At 37.2% G+C, this 25,706-nt stretch overlaps 1 protein-coding gene and 1 pseudogene across 2 annotated transcripts in view; both read right to left on the minus strand.

Annotated features, from left to right (window-relative positions):
* GFPT1 (glutamine--fructose-6-phosphate transaminase 1) overlaps positions 1 to 25,706 on the minus strand; it is a 66,611-nt gene that overhangs the window by 34,570 nt on the left and 6,335 nt on the right. Inside the window, exons 2-9 of one of the 2 annotated variants that reach the window (XM_060116721.1) lie at positions 20,050 to 20,157; positions 17,494 to 17,601; positions 10,927 to 11,052; positions 5,365 to 5,423; positions 3,869 to 4,003; positions 2,400 to 2,461; positions 1,051 to 1,130; positions 798 to 851 (exon numbers count right to left, since the gene is read on the minus strand). In XM_060116721.1, the coding sequence (XP_059972704.1) occupies positions 798 to 851; positions 1,051 to 1,130; positions 2,400 to 2,461; positions 3,869 to 4,003; positions 5,365 to 5,423; positions 10,927 to 11,052; positions 17,494 to 17,601; positions 20,050 to 20,157 (732 nt within the window). The remainder of the gene's footprint in view (positions 1 to 797; positions 852 to 1,050; positions 1,131 to 2,399; positions 2,462 to 3,868; positions 4,004 to 5,364; positions 5,424 to 10,926; positions 11,053 to 17,493; positions 17,602 to 20,049; positions 20,158 to 25,706) is intronic. The other variant, XM_060116722.1, reaches the window with a different exon arrangement.
* LOC132502038 (protein FAM104A-like) lies at positions 9,353 to 9,971 on the minus strand (annotated as a pseudogene).

The raw sequence follows: 25,706 nt of genomic DNA on the forward strand, positions 1-25,706 counted from the left end.
AAGGTTATTTAAGGAAATAACTTTCTGCTCTAGGTAAAACAGTGAAAGCAGCTACTATCTAAAGATGAATAGGTTTAGAGTACTTTGCTACATCTTTTTCAAGAAACCAAGAATTATGCATTAATAATATGGGTTTCAATTTCCTGAATTTACCATTCCCTGTGTCTTTTACAGAGAGAGCTTTTAGTAAAAAAGTAAACAAAAATAACACACCATTTTTTGTCTAATTATATCAATAAAATGATCCAGTTTGTACAGCTAAAAAGATAAACTTCAAATGTAAATTTAAAAAAAATTCCAAATTCAAACAAAGCCCATCAGGTATCAAATGTAAAAATATAAACGTAAGATGGCATGCATAAAACAAAATCCATTTAAACATATTTCAGTTAAAAATTAGGCTAAATTATTCAAATAACTACCACAGAGGTCAACCTACAATAGCCTAGCACTCAAACACAATGCTCTTTTCCTAATCTCAGCATCTTATTTATAATAATGTATCCTACATGGTTTTAATTTAAAACAAAGGAAAAAACTTTAAAATTTCAACTATTTCCTCAAATCTCAGAGATCTTAAAGAAACAAATTATTAAAAGCAGTTTTCTAAATGCCAAAAGCAGACAGACAAAATACACTCCACAAATTAGAAATATAATGTCAAAATATGTTTCCCCATAAAATAAGCATATTTTTAGAGGCCCAGCACATTCATTCACTCCAAGAACAAAGAATTAGTAAAGAATGAACAAAAGAGGATAAGATTCCTCCCCATCCATGCAGAGTGCATTTCCCACCTCTTTCTCCCTGTGATCCCCACCATGTGAATTTTGATCCAATCTGAGTCCTAGCTAAGGATATACAACAGAAAAAAATTCTACTTGTCAGAGAAATCACAAAAACAAATTCTTTTCATGTCTAGACAGAACTATATATATGAGTGGATCTGACCAAAGGGGCATTTAATCAATTTTAGGAAAATTATTCTTTGTAACTACTACACTCAATTTATACATTTTTCCCATGGCATGATGTAGGAATAGTTTTTACCTGTTCTGTAGAGGATTGGAATGTGATCAGTAGATAGTTTATGTTCACTTCGTACACCAATCAACAAAGGGCTACCTCGTCTGTTAGTACAAAATTAAACAGAATTAAACCGTTTTTATAAGTAATGCACTAATGATACAAAATTTAAATGATGAGGGAACGCTCTGCAAATAATGTTTAAACTCTCCCTCCAAGTTCAACTTCAGATATAACAAAAGAACGACATAAACAGAGTTTTTAAAAAATATTCAGAGGTCAGCCAACTATGACCCACAGGCCAGGTTTGTCTATTTTTACTGGAACACAGCCATGCCCTTTCTTCTACACATTTTCTACAACTGCTTTCACACTACGACAGCAAAACTAAGTGGTTGCCACAGAGGCAACATGGCCCAGAAAGCCTAAAATATTTACTACCTGGCCTGTTACAGAACAAGTTTGCAGACCCCTGTTCTATAATGATGCATTAGGAAGTTTTCTCCTTTTTAATGTAAAATGGAACCTTTCTTTTGATGTGTGAACAATATACGAACATTAGTCCCCTTGACTTCATTTTAAAGACAGCTCTCTCTTACCAACTTTTAGGGTTCCACACTGTTCTAAAAAGGACTTCATGATTAGGCTTGAATATCCCAGCAAAAGTAGTAATGGTACAATTATCTAGGACTCTGTCTAGAATATAGAGTTCTGAAAAATATGGATATTTTACAAAATATTCAACATCCAAATTCACAAAGTAACAATGGTACCCCACTACAAACAAAAGGCCAATTATAAATGCCAAAATGTTTTTGCTTTGTTAAGGGATTCTGTTACACGGAATAGTGGTAAAACAACAGACAAGAAGGGCATATGAATATAAATACAGTCAACCTCCCATATGCATGGGTTCCACATCTGCAAATTCAACCAACTGCAGATTGAAAATATTCGGGGAAAAAAAATTCCAGAAAGTTCCAAAAAGCAAAACTTGAATTTGCCACACACTGGCAACTATTTACACACTACCATTTGCATTGTATTTACAACTATGTATATAACATTTACATTACATTAGGGTATGTAAGTAATCTAGAGATGATTTAAAGTGTACAGGAGTATGTATCTAGGTTATACGCAAACACTACACCATTTTATATAGGGGACTTGCAAATCCATGGATTTTGGTATTCACAGGAGCTCCTAGAACCAATCCCCCATGGATACCAAGGGATGACTAACACAAATATCTCTAAAAGAGGACAGAGCCGTTATGGTGAAGGGCCATTCATAGTGTACAGGGAATAAGCTTATAATTCTGAAGTTTCAAAATACATGTAATTATTAGTCATTATTAAATTTATATATACCTTGTGCCTACTGCTTGGCCAGGAAAATGAACACTTTTAAATACAAGTGCAAAAGCACCTTCCTATAGAGGGAAAAAAATGCATTAGCAATATATATATAATAATCAATTATCAAATGTGAAATGCCTAAAATATACTGGCTTCAGCACAGAAGTGTTTTGTTCACACAGCTACTCTCTTGCACTAGTTTATAAATGAGTCTAAATTTTAGGTAGACACTTACTCCTGAGCTTTGATGTATCCAAGATCCACTTTTTAACCAAGCCCACTCTTGAAATAGGCTCAGTAGATAATAGCTCCTAAACAGACCATTATAAAGACACCTTTGTACACACTACCAATACTTCTCAATAAGTACATCACATCTCCCATACTACGCATTAGTAAGGGAAGGGCAGAATCAGAAAAGATCCCGAGCTCCATATCCAAAACCCATTCTCTGGCCCAGTAATTCTATACCACTGTTAACTTCCATTCTTTTTGTCCTTGATATTGGAGACATAAATATACACAATCACAATTATTAGCATGCACACCATACCGCCCCCTCAACCCAAAATCCTCAGGGACAGGGCCTAAGGAAATCAAGAATGAATAAATGAGGAACATAAGGTAGGAGAAGGAAGGAACAGAAAAACTGGGTTATACGAGTAGAAACAAGAAAAGGCTGGGAAGGCACACTACTCTGCCTTGAGTAAAGAGAAGGAACAGTTCTCTATCTTCTCTACCTTCCTGACTCCTTTTGCTGCAGACATCATAAGATTTGGGTGGAGATGGGAGGTAAGGGTTGGACCTTCATAGAGAAGTAAAGGGCTTTTAAATGGGAAAGCCAGAGTTATGAGTGGGATTGGGGCGGGGGGTGGAAGTCACTATGTATTTGGATCTTTGTGTATCTTTGATGTCTTTAATCTTTAATTAGGACAACTGGGATGAGATCAAAAACAATATCACTTTTCTCTCGGGTTGGGAAATAATTTTCTGTAAAGATACAGGGCCAAGGAAGAGTCCCCATAAGGAAAAATGAGTTGACTGTACTGGCCGAGAGACATGCAGCCATTATCCCAGAATAAAGAGTGTGTATGTCACCGAAGCTACCCTTCGCTAAGTTATTGACTAGAAGAACACTTGAATGAGCAGGAAGCAAGAAAGTGATGAATCCCCAACTGTGTGTACTGTGTACACGTTTGTGTGTGGTGTGTATGGGTTTATATGTGTGTGTATGCATAGTTTACGGACAAACTGCTTTTGGATTATTTTTAGTTCCCATGACACTAAACTACAGTGAAAGAAGTAAAATCATTAAAACATCAGTATCTCAAAATTATTCAAGTTGAATAGTTATATACATGGGAAATAAAAGCAAAAAAATACTTAAGAAATTAGCATAATTCCTACTTATCAAAGTTATTTTTAAGCGTTTATTGTGATTAATGTTGGCAATAATTATCCTTAAAAGTGTGGTTTAATACCAATTGTTGGATGACTCTCTCCACCAAGGTAGTAAAACTTGTATCTTGACTTTCCCGATTGTCATACATGTACTTAACAAGCTTGGCAATTGTCTCTGTGTCTGTTTCAGATTCAAAGTCATAGCCTTTGCTTTCCTGTAATTAGAAAGGAAAAAATTTTGACCCATTCAAGGAAATATTCATAATATCTAAATCTTTTCTACACAATTTTTCCTCAAAAATCTCATTACCCAACTTCTAGTCTTTTCTTGACCACCACACCCTGATTACCCAATCTTTAAAGTTAAGGTCACCATCTAATTACGGTGAACCCAAAATAGTGAGGTGACCAAACATACTTATAATTCTCTGTGACCAAACATACTTATAATTATATAAATCTATATATGTCATATATGAATTAAATACATTTTAAAATAATTAAAATATAATGAAATATATAACATTCACAAACCACTAATTCCATTATGAATATAATGATTACTTCTTTTTTTTTATAAATTTATTTATTTATTTTTGGCTGTGTTGGGTCTTCGTTGTTGCTGCACGGGCTTTCTTTAGTTGGGTCGAGTGGGGGCTACCCTTTGTTGCAGTGCACAGGCTTCTCATTATGGCGGCTTCTCTTGTTGCAGAGCACGGGCTTCTCCTTGTGGTGGCTTCTCTTGTTGTGGAGCATGGGCTCTAGGCGCATGGGCTTCAGTAGTTGTGGCACACGGGCTCAGTAGTTGTGGCTCACGGGCTCTAGAGCGCAGGCTCAGTAGTTGTGGCGCACGGCCTTAGTTGCTCTGCGGCATGTGGGATCCTCCCGGACCAGGGCTCGAACCCGTGTCCCCTGCATTGGCAGGCGGATTCTTAACCACTGTGCCACCAGGGAAGCCCATGATTCCTTCTTTAATGATGATATTTCACTGTCCAATACAGTGGCCATTAGCTATATGTGGCTATTGAAATTTAAAGTGAAATAAAATTTCAAATTTAGTTCCTCATTCATCCTACCTCAACAGCCACATGTGGACAGTGGCTACCATATTGGGACAGTACACGTATAGAAAGTTTCCATCACTGCAGAATGCTGAACCGGACAGCTCTGAGAAGTCACTCATGAAGTCATCATCATTACCATTACTATATAGTACACAGCTATTTAGGGCATGGAGCCTTCACTCAATCTGTCTTGAGTCTTTTAACACCCTAGAATCTTTTAAAAATGACACGGTCTCTCACAATGCAAAGACATCCCCCCAAATTCCAATTTTATTTAAGCTTTTGGGTCATTTATAATCAAGCCAAATAATTATTTTCTTTTCATATAAGAAACAAAAAAGTTGTACTGTCAACAAAAAAAAGTCCAATAAACCACCATATCCTTTAACTGTCTTAGGAATTCTTTGATCACATCGAGATAGGATTTACTGCACATCCCAACAAACAACCTCAATGCTCTCATTAGAAGTATTCTTCAAAGACTGGTAGTCTTTTTAGGTCACTTTACTTACCAAAAACTTTTTCAAGTCTTTGTAGTTGGTGATGATTCCATTGTGAATAACAATAAATTCTAAAAGAGATAAAAGTATTGATGACCAAAAAATTATAGGTCTAATAAACACTATAAATTGCCATTACTATTAGATTTTTCTCAAGTCAAAAAATTTGTTACATGCTATACTTTCAGGTGTAATCAAGTATTATCCACTTTTCATCATCAGATTACCCTCAGGTAGACAGCACAGTTCACATGTAGAAGCACACAGTGCTAAGAGGTGGGTATAGTGGGTTAATATAATAAACTGGAGTCTAGAGACATCAACTTCAGTTGTAGCTGGTAGCTAAACTACCAGTCCAGTGCCACCATGTAAAAGAAGCAGGTTCCCTGGGCCAGTTTCCTCATTTGCAAAATTAAAGGGTTGAACTAAATAACTATTATTCTCACTTCTTTGTTCATTCATTCTTATGCATAAAACATTCCTAAGTTTAAAAAAAAGGCTTCATTCAATTTACACTAAATGAGTTTAAAACCAAAGTTAAAGAATTGAGAAAAAACAGACAGTTACTCAGTTCTATAGTTTAATTTACTTATCTGAGGTCCAGAAAACTCCCAGAATGTCAGATAAACCAAAGTTAAAGAAGCATTTCAAGATCAAACACAGATGACAGTGGGATAATTTTCATCTTTTTTTGATTAAATAACTTTCAAAAATGTAAGAATGTGCAATCAGGAGTTGACAATATTATTTGTAGCCACTGACAGTGTATGTAAAGTAAAGGCAACTAATGTGGATTTCTTATTTAAAGTTCATGTAAATCAGGAGAGAAATTACCACTAAATTCAATTTTATATCAAATTATCAAAATGTTTTTTAATGTAAAGATCTGACATTAAGTGAGCTTGAACTGAACACGTTCATTACAAACCAAATGTTAAACACTTCACTAGATTTCTAAGAAAGAAAAGATACCACAAAATGATACTACAAAAATAAATCTTAAAATTTTAATGCTAGAACACAGAGAATCATAAATAGCTGATATAAAGACTTAAATTAAAGCCAAATTCTCAAAATATAACATATAGTTTTTCAGAAATCTTTTATAAAGACCTTGTCAGTATTAAAAGTTTGAGTAGTTAACATTCTAATCCAATAATTATGTGAAGCACGAAAAACCTAAAAAGGTAGCTACTGAATTAAACTACAAAATCTTACCTCAAAGGGATATATATACACACATACATACATATATACACATATGAATGTATTCACTTATTTTTTAAAATTATGGAAGAATAGACTCAAAAATTTTGTTAAATGTTTATATACAGGAAGAGATGGAATAAGGAAGAGGAAATAAGATAGAAGCTAGACTTATTTTAGTATGCCTTTTTTATAGGTATGACCTCGGAACTATGCAAATATTTTAAATAGTTTTAAATAAAAATTATTTTTAAAGGAAATCAATTCCTAAAACTCAAAATAAAACATATTAACATAATGCTATACCCAGCTAGTAGAACAATTACATACAGAAGGATTATTCCAAGTGACTCCAAAACATAGTAATTTGATTATACATCCCTAGAGAGATATACCCTAAGGACAAAAAAATAAACAAAAAACAGTCAACATACTGTTATGGTAGTGTTGACATTATGATTCCATTGTACATGTAACATCGGATAGATCAAAAAAGTATGTTGCTGGTGTTAAGAACTAAGTTTTTAAGTGTGACTGAAAAGAAATACATAAATCAATGAGGTTAAGTAAAAGCCTTACAGCCCTGGATTTGAATTGAAAGTGTTAGTGTAAAATTATGTTGTGTTTTCTCTTTAAATTTATACATGCACATACACAGAGGTATATATATTTCCTAGCTCTGCTCACTGAAAAGGCCTAGGTGCAACGAGCACTTCTAAGACCTGGTTTAGTCTTTTTTTTTTTTTTTTTTTTGGCAGTGCAATATAGAAGTACATGGTGTTACTAGCTTGAGCTAACAGAAGTTTTAAAAGATGACCATTTACTATCAAGTAGCCTCATAACAGAAATGTATCTCAAGCTGCCAAGGCTGTAGAAAATATGCAGGATGGGATGGAGATTATTCTTGTGTTTAACAGGGTAAAAGAGTTAATTGCTAGCCCAGCACTGTAACTGTACTTATTTGGAAAAAAAACTGTTTTGTTTCAATGATGGTTTCATCTTTCATTTCTTTCAGCTAGGTGGGAAATAAAAGGACACGTGCTTTCCTGAGTTTTACATGTTCTTGTTAATACACGTTCTGTTTCAGCAGGCTGCCATCCATTAAGCCTGCAGGAGTCCTCCTGGGTATTCCTGAATTGTGTTGTGCACATGTGTGTACACATGAGAGCTTGTCTTCTTACAGCATTTAGTTGCTGTTTGCCTTTTTGTTGGATAAAATATTAGCAATGTGTCCTTTCCATATTCCCTGCCATCAAACCTATTATGATCCAAAATCCTCATCAAACATCTGGTTTTAGAACTTCGGAGATGGTAGTAAAAAAAAAAAAAATTCTTGGACAAACCATCCCCTCCATAAGCATGGGCCTATGTTTGCCCTCTTCCTACAGGCCTCATCTTCAAATTTTAGTTCTGTCACATAAGAAAATCTCACTCTGTTCCCTGTGTCCTTTTCTAATCTTGACAAAGACGGAAGTTCCTTCTAGAGCTATCCATGCTCCTCAGATCTGCTGTGTGCGCTGTGCGGACTCCCAGTGAAGTGGAGGGTGACAGCAGGCGGTAGACTCTACGGCACTTTCCTCCACGTAGAATGGCAGGTTGTCCCTCCCTGCACTCTCACAAGAAGATGACCTGATGCATCCTGGCTCCGTATTCACACAGCTTGTCACTGCGGCAGAAGACACATCTACGCCTTTGTTATTCAAACGTGGGTGGCTCTCTAGCATGACTAAATAACACGGGAACAATCCATCTCTAAATAAATACTACCGTGCTGTTTCTCCTAGAAGTGCCTCTGCTGATGTACTTCTAAGCCACACCAGTCTTTCCAGTTTCAGTGGTGGAATGTGGCCCCTTACTTACTGTTGGGGGTTACTTTAAGCATAAAGTAAATCCTTCTCCAACAGTTTTAAAATACTTGTGACTTCAGACATCAGTTCAGAGAGCTTACACTTTGTCAGCCTTCACCTGCTCCTTAATTCTCGACACTACGAGGTGGAGTTATCAATGAGATCACAGAAGCTACTGCTGGAAAAGTTTGTAAGACAAAAAGTCATCACATGTTTCTTGACTGTCCTAACTGAGCAATGTTTTCTAAGTCTGAGATGTAGGCTTTGGAGGAGTAATGGTAACAAGTTATCTGTGTATCCGAGAGTCTGAAAGACCTCTCTGGAAATATAAATATATAACAAAGAGAGAAGACAGTTATCAGGGAGGATGCTTACTTACACAGTGAAACTTGGATCTGATTGTTCTCCTGGCACAAAGGAGCGAGTACTTTCAACAGGACATCTACATACTAAGAGGTGGTATGGCAATTAATTTCAGGGCAAAACTGAATCAAGCATTCTATATTTTGGAAAAAAACTTCCGTTTTTTTCATGGAAACTAGATACTCTTCTCTAGTTTATTGAATTTTAAAAACTGAAGATTCTGCATTTATAAAAGGCCTTTTTACATAAAGTAGAATTTCTAATCGACAGATCTAGAAATCAATCCGAATTGGACAAACTATGGATTCAACATGCAGATGAGATTTCCTCCTACGTTTACCTTGATGCAGATTTGATACCCACCCTCAAAAGAATCCTATAAAAAAACAGCTTCAAAACCCCTTTTTTATCACAATAGTGCAGCAAAACCAGAAGTAAACAACTGCCTGTTAACCTGTTATTTCAAATATCGACTGAAAAGCCAACAGGCATTTTTTTGTGCAACTTTTTAGAACACTGTTATGTTGAAATATCAAATCTGCATGGCACTGTCCCTTCACAGAAGGCAACAAACTGCCAGCACATCATGTGGGAGGCCGTCCTTAGTGCTGTCGGCCATGAAAGTGGGCCTCCTTCAGGATCTGGCTGAGGTGCAAGCCAGGGCCTTGGCAGACTGCCTGGCACGGGCTGGGGGTGCTGGCGCTGGGCCCGGCGACGAGGTGGTTTAAGCCACTTTCTGGCCCGCCAGCCCTGGCTATTAACGCTGCTGCTGCTCCCGCCACTATCACTGCGTGAAGACTCTGTGTCCCGGGATCGTGAAAGACAGGCTTTCTACTACTCCTTTTGGTCTTGGGGGGAAGATGGTGGTCTTCTTCATCGCCACCCCTTCCTTTCCTTGGGCAGAGGCGCTGGCTCACAGCAGCTGATGGAGGGGAGAGACGAGGCGCCGCAAAAGGAGGGAGCACAGGGTGCTGTGTTTCGGTGGTCGCCACACCCACCCCCTCAGGCCTTGGTTCCGCTACTTCCAGCATCTGCTCCAGGCCCCCCATGTCGCAGCTACCACGGCACCCAGGTTTATAGTCTTTAATTATCGTTTCCACTGAAAGGAACTAGGACTCCTTAGAGAAATGACTGATTCCAGGTTTGGGGCAGGATTAGATAAACCTGCAACATCTTGAACTATCAGAAAATAACAAAGAGTACTGAGCCTACTTGGGTCACATCAAAAGGACTCAGGAGTCAACCTGAATAAGCTCCCAATGGGAAGTTTTGTGCATCAATATAGATAATTACTTCAGTGTTTTGAAACAAATGAAATATTTTAAATCCATGAATTTATAATAATACAGTAATTATAAAAAGGAACTCTGTTCACCTTAGAACATTAGAACTGCTTCATTTGAAAAATGGTAAATCAAGGGGAAAAAAATCAAACATTTATCTTGCCTTTCCTATACAATCTGTACATCAGGGTAATCAAGTGGTTAATATGGAGAAGTTTCTCTTTATAGAAGTATTTTAGATAATAAATGACGAAGGAAAGATTGTATTAGACTATCACCATTTTATAACCCCTAAAGAAATAATTAATATTGGCAATGATTATCAATGACCTAACACAAAAAGAAAAACATCCAAACATTACAGGTACAAACAAATACCATACCAATTTATAACAAATAGAAGGGACAGAGAATCATGTTAAGTGACACCACAGGATGCATGCCATTAGCAAGATCTAGACTGTAGGAAACTCTACAGGACAAACAATAGAGTAAACTGCAAGGAAGAAAGGAGAGAAAAGGAAAAGTCTCTTAGGCGACTTAGGAGATAAGTCAATCTACTAAGTCCTTACCTTTTAGAGATACACACTTACATAATTACTAATTAAATGCTATGATATCTAGTTATCTGTGATACATCTATCTATATGATATCTATTGGCTTCCAAAATAATCTGGGTGGGGTACAGAAAAATATAACTGATTATGTATTGATAAATGTTAAAGCTGGGTGATGGATATATATCAGGTTCTGTATACTCTCTACATCTGAATATGCTTGAAATTTTCCATATTAAGACAATGAAAACAGAGTCATTCTTCTCCTCTTACTGGCCCTCTACAAACACTCCAGAGCATGTACAGTCTGTCCATACCATTATTTTTATCAGAGCGCTGGGGATGGCTATTGACAGGACTGGGTTCGCCATGCGTGGCCCAACGGGTATGAGCTATCCCAAGGTGTACATCAAATTCTATATCCAAATCCATATCTTGTTGTTCTGAAGAAGATAAAATAAAAAATTTCAATATTAAATCATGTTGTAGAGGTAATGCTATAAGCTAAAGTTAAATATAATTATTACAGTTCTGCTCACCTGGAATATATAATTATTGAAACTGAAGATCAGGCATATTCAAAACAGTAATTAAAAGACTTACAGGAGTCAATGCAGCTGAAGTATTTAGGGCAAATGGTTCCAATAACAACCAAAAAAATATATACAAAGAGACAAAGCATATGTGACAAAATGCTAACAACTGGTAGAACTAGATGAAGTATATGGATGATTAATGTACTATTCTTTCAACTTTTCTGGAGGCTTGAAAATTTTCAAACCTATGGTCAAAAAGAGTTAAGGTGATTTTTAAAAATCTGTATTTAATCCTTTCCTTGAAAAAAATCAGTATCATTTTAATTAGACATGTAAAAAAATTCATTTTCTCAATGCCACACAACATTATGACTGCAATTTCTTTGGTCCCCAGTGAATGTAACCGTATCTCACACCATAAACTGCAATTATGAAGAGCTTGCATAATCAAAAAATAGTCCTTGAAAACAAAGCAGCACTATGAAAGTATGAGGTTATGGGCTGATGCTCCTCTGTCTTGCAAAGCAGCTGTTCTAATTCCTTCTCCTTACGAACTCTCTCTTCTCGCTTCCTCCAGGGAAAAGAAAAAAAAAAAAGACAGTTCTAGTATAGCATCTACCAGTAATGTCTCCTTCTAATTTCCTAAATAGAAATTTCATTTGGCTAAGAAACCAGATAACAAACCTTATCAGAATTAGGTCTAAATTGAGAGCAAAATGCTCAGAAATGTGAACAGGAAAGTCCACACATTTTAGTACATAGTCTTTGTAGATTTTATCCTGGCTTAAACAGAGGTCATCCTAAAATACAAATCTGATAAAGAAACAATGCTTAAAATCCTTAAATAGACTTCCAGTTGCTTAAAATGTGGTTCGCATCCCTAGCTACCCATATGAATCATCCTAAACCTGGTCACATGGATTTAAAAAAAGATTCTCAAATTCTAACATACAACCAGAGAACCATTTTCTCACAAGATAAAGCCCCAACACCTTTTCATGGTATACAAAGGCCCTTCACCATCTGGCCCCCACCTACCTTTCCATCCTTCTCTCCCAACCCTCTCCAATCACTCCTCAAAGCTTTCAATGCACCTTTTACAAATAACAACAGCTAACATTTATGGAGAACTTACCCTGTGCAAGGTACTACAGACATCTCCCCACTCTATCCCTATCACTGTGGCCTAAGCCGCCATCATCTCTACATGGACTACTAAACAGAATCCTAACTGGTCGCCCTGTGTCCAGTCTTCCTCTGTACAATCTAACCAAAGTGATCCTTTCAAAACAGAAGTTAGATCACGTCAGTCCCCTATGCAAAATGTTCCAGTGGCTTCCCACGACACACAAAGTAAAATCCATCATTCTGAAGACCCTCCATGACCTAGCCATCAGCCTCCTCTCTAGCCTCATCTCCTGCCACTCTCTCCCTCACTTACTGAGCTCTAGCCCCACTGACTTCCAGCTATAAGCAGGCCAAACCAACAATGAATCTATGCACTTGGTGCTCCCTCTGCCTAGAATTCCCTTCTTCAGACAATCACGTGATCTCTGCTCAAATGTCATCTCTACCATACTTTTTCTCCATGGCACTAATCACTACCTAACGTTATTATTATTTTTTTTTTTTTTAGTTTCTCCTTTATAACAAAGTGAATCAGTTATACATAAACATCTGTTCCCATATCCCTTCCCTCTTGTGTCTCCCTCCCTCCCACCCTCCCTATCCCACCCTCCCTATCCCACCCCTCCCAGGGGTCACAAAGAACCGAGCTGATCTCCCTGTGCTATGCGATGCTTCCCACTACCTAACCTTATTTACTGTTTGTCATCTGGCACTCTCACTAGACAGTAAGCTCCATCAGGGCAGGGAGTTTGCTTATCTTTTCTTTGTCCTAAGGGCTTAGAACAATGGGTGGTAAATAATAGGTACTCAATAAATATTCATTTTGTTATTGAATCCTTACAGTACAATTAGGTACTGTTAGGTACAACTGTCCCCATTTTATAGATAAAGAAACTGAGGCTTCACGAGGTCACAGAACCTGCCCTAGGTCACAACTAATAGGAAACAGAGACAGGATTTGAACCCAAGAGTGCTTGACTCCAGAACCTAAGCCTAAAACCACAATGTATACTCTGCCATACTATTATAACATTTATGACATGTTGTCTACCTGGCTTCTGCCAGAATTTAAGATCTACAAAGGTAGCAGCTTGTCTTATTTGAACCGTAAGCACTAAGCTATATAGGACAGATACTCAAACTTTTGTTGGGTAGTTCAATCAATGGATAAAATCATCAATGTATTCTTTTCTGGCTTAATTGTGTTCTGAAAAATTAAGGTGACCTGATAAATGACCTCCAGAAAAGTAAGGATTTCAATTTATTACTACTTAACAGGCAATGCAAGCAGTGAAAACATTTGACTAGTTTTTTGGGTTAACTATAATTAAAAGCAGTATGTGCCCCCACTTGCTGGCAAGAGAAAGTACATTGGAGAAAGCAACAAGAGTCTATAAAATGAACTCATTTCAAATTCACTGTAATTACCATACCTATTTCACTGTTGCCAAAGGAACATTATCTAATGACTAATAAGAAAAAGATCATTGCTATGACAATACGCATATTCCCCGCAAGAAATATTGCATGTTTTATAAATTAATCAGGGCTCTAATCCTGACTCTTCCTAACCACTGTTACTCCATTCTAAAGCCCCTTGTTGAACCTTAAGTCTAGATAACGCTACACTCAGTTTTCTCTCCCCCGCCCACCGCAAGCTGCCAAGCAACACTGAAGAAAGTCACAAAATCCTGTAAGTTGAGTCCATTTCAAGTTCATGGGTAATTATCAAATCTATTTAACTGTTGCCATTTAATGAACATGTATCCATGTTCCCTATTCACTAAACTGAGAACTCATTCAATTCCCCAACAGCTCATGACATTTTTTATACTCTTTTTAAGCCTCAATCCTACCTATATGGTCCCTCAATCTACCTTACTCAGGTTTCCCCTTCACCTCATAACTCCGTTTTAATTAGATTTCTTTTCCCTTTAACTCCTATAGAGGTTAACTCCCCACCTGTGCCTTGACCTTTCTGAGCTGTAACGCCTCAATAATTTCCTTTCTTGCATCTTCTGTCTTCCCCCCACCCTTATTACTCCCAAGGTTCCTTGCCCTCTGTGTACCTATTCTCAGATGTCATCTTTCTTTTTAATAGTTCAAACATATTTAATTTGCTGGTAATAATGAAACACTCAAATACCTACACCCAGACAACAAATGTTAACATATAACCATTTGTGTTTTACATCTTTAAGACATAAATTATTTAAAAAATCTTTACTTGTTGTCATGCCCTAGAACAGCAGTCCTCCTCTGCCTTTCCTCTGCCCCCAAACTTCACTGCTTTTACTGCTGACACCACCTAATGTCAGTACCTGCTCCTCTGAGCTTCAATTTTCTCATCTGCAAAATGAGGATGGTAATTTCACTTACTTCATGGGTTATGACGAGGACTATATAGAAGGCACTTAGTAGAGTGCCTGGGACACAGAAAGCAATCAATAAATGTTAGCAAGTATTATCAAAGTCAGGAGCTACCAAAAAGCAACCTAACGGTCTTCCCTGAGATGTCTTCCTTCCCTTTTGTCTTAAGAGGTTAAACACTAAAACTTGCTGGGAATAATAAAATAAACATCACAAACATCGAAATAACCACACTCCGACTTAACAAATGCTAATGTCTAACCATTTATGCTTTAGATCTTTTTTAAACCCTGAAATGTGGGCTTCCCTGGTGGCACAGTGGTTGAGAATCCACCTGCCAATGCAGGGGACACGGGTTCGAGCCCTGGTCCGGGAAGATCCCACATGCCGTGGAGCAACTGAGCCTGTGCGCCCCAAATACTGAGCCTGCGCTCTAGAGCCCACGAGCCACAACTGCTGAAGCCCACGTGCTGCAACTACTGAAGCCCACGTGCCTAGAGCCCGAGCTCCACAACAGGAGAAGCTGCCACAGTGGGAGGCCCGCGCACCACAGCGAAGAGTAGCCCCCACTCCTCGCAACTAGAGAAAGGCGGCGTGCAGCAACAAAGACCCAACGCAGCCAAAAATAAATAATAAATAAATAAACCCTAAAATGTAAAAAAATGCAGTTGGTGCCTTCTTTATACCCTGCTCCATCCTTTTCCTCCCCACAGGATTCATAAGAGCTTTCCCACCTATGCCTTCAAATTTCCATCATGCTACTATATCCATAAATTATAGTGTTCTTTTTTTTTTAATGGTACAATACTTTGCATATCCTTCTCTAGGTTGCTTTTTTCACGCAACATTAAGTTCTCAGAAATTATGCATGTCCCCACATGCAGAACCAGATCCAGTACACGTCTTTCAAAAGCTACACATGGTCATTCACTATCACATACAACTTATTCCAGGTTGCTTCTAAACTTTGCTGCAGTGCATCTTATTGTCACGTCTCCCCGTCATAGTGTTTCTTTCGAGTACCTGCCCAAGAGTGGAAGTGCTTGGCCACAAGGTATAGGCGTCTCCCATTTAGACATTGCCAGGTTGCTCTTCCAAGTGATTCATCAGTTACAAACTCACCAGCACTGTCTGCAGGTGACCCATTCCAGGAAAAGGGTCACTTTCCTGCAGGTGGAGGCACGTTTCAATATGTTGACATTCAAAGATGGTGATTCTGGTCACAGTCTGCCTTTCTAGCCTCCCACTCATCTACCAACAAAGTAGATTAGAAGGACTACCTACGTTCCATCAAACTTGCCTTCCCTATTCTTATCTTTTTCCAAGCTAATCTACTCAGAAGGTCCTCCCTTCTCACCTTCACTGCCCAAATATAATCAGCAGCCATCCCTTACGTATCCCAAGTCTTCCTAACTTGTGGGAACTAGCTCTCCCCTGAATCTTAAACCAATCTGTTTGTTCTCTCCTGTAGAACCTACTATAATCAGCCTGGTAAACAGGATGCAGTACACACATTAGACCAAATATTTATAACCACAGTTTTTGAAGTGTAGTTTTTGGGGTGTCTGCTTTACCCCAAGCTAATCTTACCCACAATACATAAAAAATAAGTACTGATTTAATTTGTTAAGCAAGTACAGTGGACCCTTGAACAACACGGGGGGTTAGGGGTGCTGACCCACCAAGCAGTCGAAAATCAGAGTATAACTTATAGTCAGCCCTCTGTGTCCAAGGTTCCACCTCCATGGATTTAACTGACTGTGGATGGTGTAATAATGCAGTATTTACTATTAAAAAAAAATTCGCATATAAGTGGACCTGAGCAGTTCAAACACGTGTTGTTCAAGCAACAATTGTACCACAAAGCTAAATGTCTGGCTTAGGTGAAAATTAAAAATGACTAAATCCATTGTTCTCCTCTTCCACCTGCACTTCTTTACAATGATAATGAAGGCATCCATTTGAGCAGGTATACAAAAAACCTACTGTTTCCTGGTTTTTTAGAGATTTTTTTAAAATGTTTTTTCAATCAATCTACTTCAAAGTTTTGTTTTGTTTTCAAGTTTCCTGTGAAAAAATAAAATTTAAACATAATGTATAAACATAATGTAATGAACTAAATACCGTAAAGTATACCCTCTTTAATGGAACATGTATCTCTGGCAACTACTTTATGCCAGGAAAGTAAGAAAATCATGAGGGAAAAATATGATACCTGATTGTATCAGACCTACTAAAAGGTGCAACATCCAGACTGATTACACACCCAAACTCAGCGTTTAGTCCAAGGTGAAGACAACCACCAAGTGAAGACACATCAATAAGGGCACCACTGAAAATACCTTTTGTCTTATGAAAGGCCTTTCGTCAGGAATGATGGCTACTTCATTTTAGGATATTAAGCTTGCTCTGAACACAATGTACATAATTAAGTTCCTTCCCTAGTTAATATCATTTTTTGAAACTGAGGGATATTAAAACCAGTACAGATAGTATCAAAACTACTTTTCTGGGCTTCCCTGGTGGCGCAGTGGTTGAGAGTCCGCCTGCCGATGCAGGGGACACGGGTTCGTGCCCCGGTCCAGGAAGATCCCACATGCCGTGGAGTGGATAGGCCCGTGAATCATGGCCGCTAGGCCTGCGCATCCGGAGCCTGTGCTCCGCAACGGGAGAGGCCACATCAGTGAGAGGCCCACAAAAAAAAAAAAAACTACTTTTCTTCCCTCCCTTCAACTTTAAGAATCACTATCCTCAAAATGGGCCCCAAAATATGTGAGGAAAAGTAATTTGGTAGGGAAGGGAGAAGGAAGAAAAGAGGAGGGCGTTCAAAAACCAAACTAAGTACATTACTGTGAACTTCTTCATCCAGCGCCTTAACTTTTCCTTTCTTCTTAATGAGCTGGATTTTGCAGGCATTGGCTTCCCAGTCTTTGTCATTACCTCCATCAATCCCCACACCTAAATCACCGAGAGGTAGAAAAGCAAGATTTAGAAACTGACTAGTACTTAGATTATCACTGTAAGGCAAAACTTCTAAGGAAAAAAAAATTTTTTTCATCTAATTAGTTCACTTACTTATCAATTCAAAATTTACTGAAAACCTATTATATGTCAACAACCATGGTAGCTGCTAGAGATAAAAATGAAGAAAACTCAGTTCCTGCTCTTAAATTTCTCAATAGTCTATTGAGAAGACAGACAAGGAAAAAATAATTACAATACAGTGTGGTTTTAATATAATAAAAGTTATGTGGTTATAATAAAAGTACTACAGGTTGCAACTGAAGTACAATGGAGAAACGAAGAAGACGGGCGCTCACTGCAGAAGCAGGGTAAGGAGGGAATGTCAGGGAACACATCTCTCAAGATTCTACTGAAGTCCCTACGTAATTTGAAAAAATTACTCTGAAGGTACTGGAAAAGCACGGAGTAGTTTCAAGCAGAGAAATTACATGGCAAAAAAGTTCAGAAAACTCCCTTTGGAAAGAGTGTAAAGATTGGAGGAGAGAAACAGGAAGAAGAAACCTGCTGTCAGAAGTTACACCTACAGCAAAGCAAAAAATGAGGAAGGCCTGAGCTACACAATGGTCATGAAGAGATGGGTGATACTGAGAAGCAGAACTGACTGCAGGTAACGTGAGAAAGCAGGAGACGTCTGGGACACCTCCCAGGCTCAAAGGACTTGCTGAATGACTGACTGTTGATAAAAGAACGCAGAAAGAACAGAGTGAAGAGTGGAGTGAGAAATGGAGCATAGTCAGTTCAATTCTGCACATGCAAAGTCTATAATATCATGGTTTATCCAGGGAGACACTTCTAGGAGGCAGCTGGAAATACAGGTGTGCAGCACGGGAAATACATCTGGACTGTAAGTCACAACCATACAGGAGGTTGGGACTTCCCTGGTGGTCCAGTGGTTAAGAATCCGCCTTCCAATGCAGGGGACGTGGCTCCAACCCCTGGTCGGGGAACTAAGATCCCACAGCCGCAGGGCAACTAAACCCACACACCGCAACTAGAGAGAAGCCCGCAACAAAGAGCCCACACTCCTCAATGAAGACCCAACGCGGCCAACATAAAAATTAAAAAAAAAAAAAAAAAAAAAAAAAATTCAGGAGGTTGATGAAGTCAGAGCTCACGAAAATACAAAATAAGAAAAGTGGGCCTATGAAAGTATCTTGAAGAACATTAATATAAGTAATAGGTGGAAGAAAAGAAGCCCCCAAAGCAGACAGAAAATAATCAGCGTGTTAGGAGGAGAATGAGAAGATGCGCTGTCAAAGAAGCTGAGGAAAGAGAATTTTAAGAACAAAGGAGTTGAGGGATTGACTTTCCATTAACTGAGGAAGAGTCATGGAAGATAAATGCCCGTTACAACCAGGAATGTTGAGTGTACAGAAAAGAGTTAATATGGCAGGCCCAAGACTGCTGTCTTAGAAAGGCCTGCTTGGTAAAGTTGGCCATTGGCTGGCATCTGTGAACTTGGATTTCAGGAGGGTTCCCACCACAGTAACTGATTAAGTATGGCTTACTGCACCTACACTGTTGGTGCAAACAATGTGGCTTATGCTGAATGTCTGCTTCCCTCTAGGAGCCTGGAATTTTGGCTCATGTTAGGCAGAGGGTATCTACATGACCAGCCCCCAGTGACAGTCTTGGGCACTGAGTTACTAATGAGCTTCCCTGGTATACAACATTTCACACATTTTGTCCAACTCACTGGGGGAATTAAGCATATCCTGCATGACTCCACAGGAAGAGAATCCTGAAGCTTATGTCTGCTCTCCTCCAGAATTCACCCCATGCACCTTTTCCTTTTGCTGATTTTGCTTTGTATTCTTTTGTTGTAATAAATCAGAGCCATGAGTACAACTATACGCTGAGTCCTCCTAGGGAATCACTGAAACTGGGGATGGTCTTGGGGACCTCTGATACAGTTAAGGGAAGAAGCTGGAGTAGAACATAAAGTTGACAAAAAGTTATTTTTATCTGCTTTGTTGTTTATCTAAGATAGAAGAATCTTGGGCAAGTTCACATGCCAAAAGCATGGAATCCACGGAGAAAAAGAAATTAAAAGTTACAGGAAAGAAAAAAAAATGTACAGAGTAAGGCCTTAAGAACTCTGTTTTATAATGAAAATGCCCCATGTGATTTGTTCTTATAGCAACATTCTTAGCAAAAGAAGATACCAGTAAGAAGCAATATTCTACATAAATGCTAATGCTGCTGAAATTGCATGAACAAACCCTTTAAACATGATAAAAGCCAAAAATCTTCAGATTTTAGATTTACCAGAAACAACAAAATGAACATTATAAAGAATCTAGTAACCTAAAACAAACAAAAAACCCTTTCTATTTATTCAAGAATCATGCAACACCCATAATATTTTTTTAAAGGAAATACCAGCAGAATCATATCCTCTGTACTCCAGTCTCTGAAGGCCTTTGATTAGGGTCTCCAAAATTTCTCGTCTCGTGCGAGGAACATGGTAGTTTAAGTAAGCAAATATACCTGCAAATAAACAAATATTTAATAGAAAATTCTAACTAGAGAATCAACTATAACTATGGCATAACTATGACAAAAATCTTAATTTTCATAATAATGTCTAAGATGTGCAAAAATGTGAAGCTACAGTCTATCCTTTTTTTTTGTATATTATTCTTTAATGTATTGTATTGATGATTACACAAAGCATATGATAGGCTGGATCCAGCCTGCTATATGCCATACAGTCCATCTTGAAAAAAGAAAGAATCTTCACTTCAAATTATTCAAAGGCAGTGAAACTTTTTCAAAGCGGAATTTCTTGTAAGTATAAAAGACTGAAGCAAATAAGTCAAAATAAATGTTTAGTTTTTTCAAAGCCGTTTATAAGACTGTTCACTTACCTTCCATCACTGACATTTTAACAACTAAAATTTAATGCTTCAAAACTAACCAACAAATTTGGGGTTTATGGCCTATATACTGAGCATTATTTTTAAAGGAAAACATTTTCTGAACTAAGTATTTTAAGCAATATATGGACCCTCCAAAACTATACAGATGAAATAATTTTTCTTACTTTCAACGACCATGATATCAATATATATTAGGAATAAATAACTTATAAATAGCAATGATGTGAAGAATACTCACAATCTAAATAACTTAATCATAGAGAAAAACGGGCTAAAAATATATATATAATCATCGTAGGACAAATGGTTTCTCACTTGTTCACCAGATTAGTAAGGGACAAATAACCATGATACATGTTAAGAACTCTTGAGAATTCATAGAAAAGGAGCAATCATTTGGAAAAGCAAAACTGTAAATAAAGGGACTTGCACAACAAGAACTGATCCAGAAGAGCACAGAGGCAGTAGAACCCAGGTAAAGGAAATCCACATTTCAGGAATAGCAGCAAGGACATTGTCTGAGGTCTTCCATGATTGTGCTTTGGCCAGGGTGGATATAGCTAAAATGTATAAAAACTGAAAATCAAAATATAAAGAAATATAAACTCAAGTTGCTTATTTATGAAAGAACTTTCTTTTTTCTTAACTATCTTACACTATAATGCCACTGATTCTTCAGGGGATTAATTCTGTGGGGCAGAACTCTGGAATGACCAGTTTGCATTTCATTTGAAAAGGTATCTTTATCTCTATAAAGAGTTTGGTTTTGTCAAAGCATTTCAACATACAAAAATATCACATAGCTAATATTTGACAAAAAAGCCACCGTAACGTGTATGCTGATCACCATGATGAGTACAGAGCAATTTTCTCAGTCATGCCTTTCAAACAAAAAGGAAATCACATTTTAAAACTAAAATCCAAAACAACCTGAAACAACAGTTTAAACTTTCCCAAAAAAGGTAGTACAAGGCCAGAATTATAGAAATCCTATATTCATTCATATTTTTAAAAATTATAATTGTAAAGATCTATTAAGTTATCATGCACTGTTCAAGCATCTCACTTTTACTGCACCACAACACTGCATGAGGTCTGGAGGTTTTGTTGTTATTGTTGGTCCTTAATAAAGTATCTGTAATATGAAAAAACTAAACCAATAACCCAATTGTAAATCAAACTTCTATGTGTTCTACCCTTTTCCCCCCATGGGTCACTGACCTTTGATAAAGATTAAATGCACACAGAAAACTGTCAGCCCCAAATAAGTATTCTATTAGCTCATTAATGGACAATACACAGAATATAAATATTTTCCCAAAATAAGACTTTAAATGCACTAAAAGAGGAACTTCCCTGGCGGTCCAGTGGTTAAGACTCTGCGCTTCCACTGCAGGGGGCATGGGTTCAATCCCTGGTCAGGGAACTAAGATCCCGTATGCCACGCGATGTGGCCAAAAAGAAAAAAGGAAAAAACAATGTGCTAAAAGAACACTGATTCTCAACTAGTCTACTCTTCATCACTGTGATTAGCATCAGCTAAATAATCTGCTAAAGGAGGATACAATCTAATTCATCTGAAAATCATTAACTAATACAACATATTACATTGTCAAAAATTCTCTGCAGGCTGAGGGCTCTGGAAAGCCTTGAAGACGAAGTCCAAATCCCAATAATGCAGCACATCCAGAAAAATTCACGACTAAATCATTTCTCCTTTTTTTTAAGAAATGTAATTCTTTTTGAGATTTTTTTTAATTGAAGTAATATTGGCTTGAACATTATGTTTCATGTATATAACATTATATTTCTATATACCCCACATACTCTGTTCTGTTTCTACATTCTTGTTTTTTTTTTTGGTTTGGTTTGTTCATTTAAAGAAATGTAATTCTGGAATTCCCTGGTGATCCAGTGGTTAGGACTCTGTGCTTTCACTGCCAAGGGCGCAGGTTCAATCCCTGGTTGAGGAACTAAGATCCCACAAGCCTCAGGTCGCAACCAAATAAAAAAAAGAAAAAGTAATTCTGATGGTAAAAGTAATACATTCAGAGAATTAAAGATTAAATATAATAATCAAATACCAATTTTTTAAGCAATTTAAATGCTAATGACAAAAAACAACTGTTTTTAAGACAAGTTATACACTCAACACATTTTTACAAGAAAATTCAGAGTGATGCAATATTAAATTCACTATCTTCAATACACATAATTCAACAACAGCCTTCAACTTCGATATTATTTCTAACTTCAATCTCCCTGGTTTACATTAGCTTATTGTGTGAATCTTGAGATCCTGAGTACAATTTTATAGGGAAAGAGGTATTCATTCTAAACCAGTATCCCTCTCCAAACAAACTTAAATTTTAACTATTTGATAAACTAATAAAATTCACACTAAACATCTGTTAGCTCATAAAAGTTTCTTGTGCTGAAGAAATCCTGCAAATTCTTTAACTCGTGTCCGCGAAGCTTTCCACTATACCACCCGGCCTCAGCTTCCCCTTCTGCGAAATCAATGGGCTTGACTGAGAGATGGTAAAATAAGTTTCACAATAAGTGCCAACAGGTTTTTAATTGGTATTGGCTCTAGAGAGCACCTCTGAAAAGGATTCAGTGACCCTGTCTCTCATACAGGAAGGAAAGCCATGACTGATTAGCAACTTCTATTACACGGGGAGTCACAGCACAAGGGTCAAATATTTCCTCCCTCTGACATCTGAGGACACCTGCAGTCCCCTCCAGCTTGATGTTCTACGGTTTTTGAGGATTCTTCTTTGATTGCTATAGAGATTGCTATATGCTATGCATTTGGTACTTTTTAATACCTCTACAGACTGTACTCCTCTGGGCCTCAATTCTTTGTTCTGACAGTTACATGATTTGTTCTGTGTACATTGTATTAACAAATTAAAGCTAGAAACCTGGTGGAGGGCCTTAGTATTTTCAGAGTATATCATTAAGAATTAATAAAAGCAAAGTAACATATAAAATATGAGGACATTTTTCTACAAAACATTTTTCTACAAAACATTTTTCTACATTTTCTTATCACACCCAAGATTATGCTCTAGTTCATCTAATACAATGTTCATATATTCACATTTTCCCTATTAACAAAAATAAATGTCTTTTACAGCTGATTTGTTTATTCTAGAATATAATAAAGGATCACAGCTCACATTTGATTGTTATGTCTCCTAAGTCTCTTTGAATCCAGAATGGTCTCCCCTAATGCCCTGTTTTCCTCCAAGACACTGACTTACTGATAAGCCAGGAGCAATTTTCTTGTTGAATTTCTCACCTCTGGCTATGCCTACTTGATTCCACATTGTGTGGTCTAACCAGTTCCTCTATTCCTTGTATTTCCCACAAACTGGAAGAGAAATCTAAAGGCTTGACTGATTTACGTTAAAACTGAGGGAGAAGAATTATTCACAAGTATGTATGTTTTTTATATTGTCTGGTGACTCTCTATTAGTGATGCCAAGATTCATCACTGCTTTAAGGTAAAGACAAACAGATCACTTAGCCTGTGATATTCTGAAAGCATCCTCACAATACTTTCTAGGACTTCAGATATTGACAGCATTGATTTTAAGACAGTCATATTTTCTTTCTTTGTGGTCCATATATAAATGGTACATCTCCCAATAAGCGGCATCTTAGATTCAATGAAATACCATATATCAATTCCAATTCAAAACCTGCCTTTTCCTTGACAGACGAAGCACTACTGTTACCAATAATCATTACTGTCATTTATTTTGGTTCACTACTGGAACACAGAAAAGGGGAAGGGGAGGAATTGAGGAAGAAGAAGTAGGAGCAATATTTCTCCTTGCATAACTAGGCAGGAACTAAAAGGAATAGAAGGATGACACATGTAGAGAAATTTTCTAAGATCAAAGTAACAGAGCTGGGAGAAGAAAGTTATCCCTGGTCAGGAAAATGAAAGATAAAGAGGTTGAATCTGTCAGTTTTACAGACCAGCACCTTGGAGCACAGCTGGCCCACTTGTACAGATTAGTGGGTTATCTGTAATCTTGGGGTAGTTGGGAAAATATAACAGCAAATAATTTGCCCATCAGGCATGCAGGGCATGTTTACAAGGTAGGTATTCATAACTCAAAATGGTGCTTATTAGAGTAGCAATCCCTATTTCAGGTCTTTGATTTGTCTTATCAAACCTCGCAATAAATAGTTCTGTTTAAGGTAACTACAAAAGACTAAAAATCAACTCTCCACCACTCTTCAGTAATTGCTCCAATAACACAAACAATAGTTGTATGGAGCACAGGAGACTTTCTACTCCCAAATCAGCTTGTGCTTCCAAAGTACAAATTTTCTTATTAATGTAATACACTTGGAATAAATATCTCCCTACTGAAGCAAGGACTTGCACCTACAGGCATCACTCTCAGAAAACGGCAACTTAAATTCAATGACATAAAAGCACTTATGAACACCTTGCTTAACAAGATATTCAGACATGATCTAGATCACAGACTTGACACGCCTGGTTAAAAGCAATCTAGCTGTAGGCAAAGACTATTAAACCTTACTGAAATGAAAACTGAATGCAATTTAGCTGACCAATCAAATTATTAATTATTAAATTATTAAAGTTATTATTATTATTAAATTATTATTATTAAAGTTCCTATGTCTGGTTGAATTTATGTTCTTACGAATAAAAAATTTCACTTTTTTTGAGGTATAGTTGACTTGCAATATTATATTAGTTTCAAGAAGAAATTTTGCTTTTACATATTTTTTCACTTGACAACTTCAATATTCTGATGAAACCCTAGACATTGGAATTTATCAATATTAAGTGTTCAAATTCCTTCTTTAAATTTTATACCTTCTGAAACAGAATCCATCTACAACGCTACTTAAGTTTCATTTAAAATTTTTTTCTTATAACCCAAGTTACAAATTATCATCGTTAAAGACTCAAATTACACAAATCCTACAGAATGAACTGTGAAAAATCTCCTTTTTCTACCTCCACACAGGAGATAACCACCATGAATCCCACACACACTGTCCCAATCCTTCGGCTATGAATTTTTCTACATATATGAACTCAGATGTACATGGTTTTAGAGGTTTTGTATTTTTTTTTAACACATAAATATGATAATATAT

Source organism: Mesoplodon densirostris, chromosome 14, assembly GCF_025265405.1.
Source record: "Mesoplodon densirostris isolate mMesDen1 chromosome 14, mMesDen1 primary haplotype, whole genome shotgun sequence".
Lineage (NCBI taxonomy): Eukaryota > Metazoa > Chordata > Mammalia > Artiodactyla > Ziphiidae > Mesoplodon > Mesoplodon densirostris.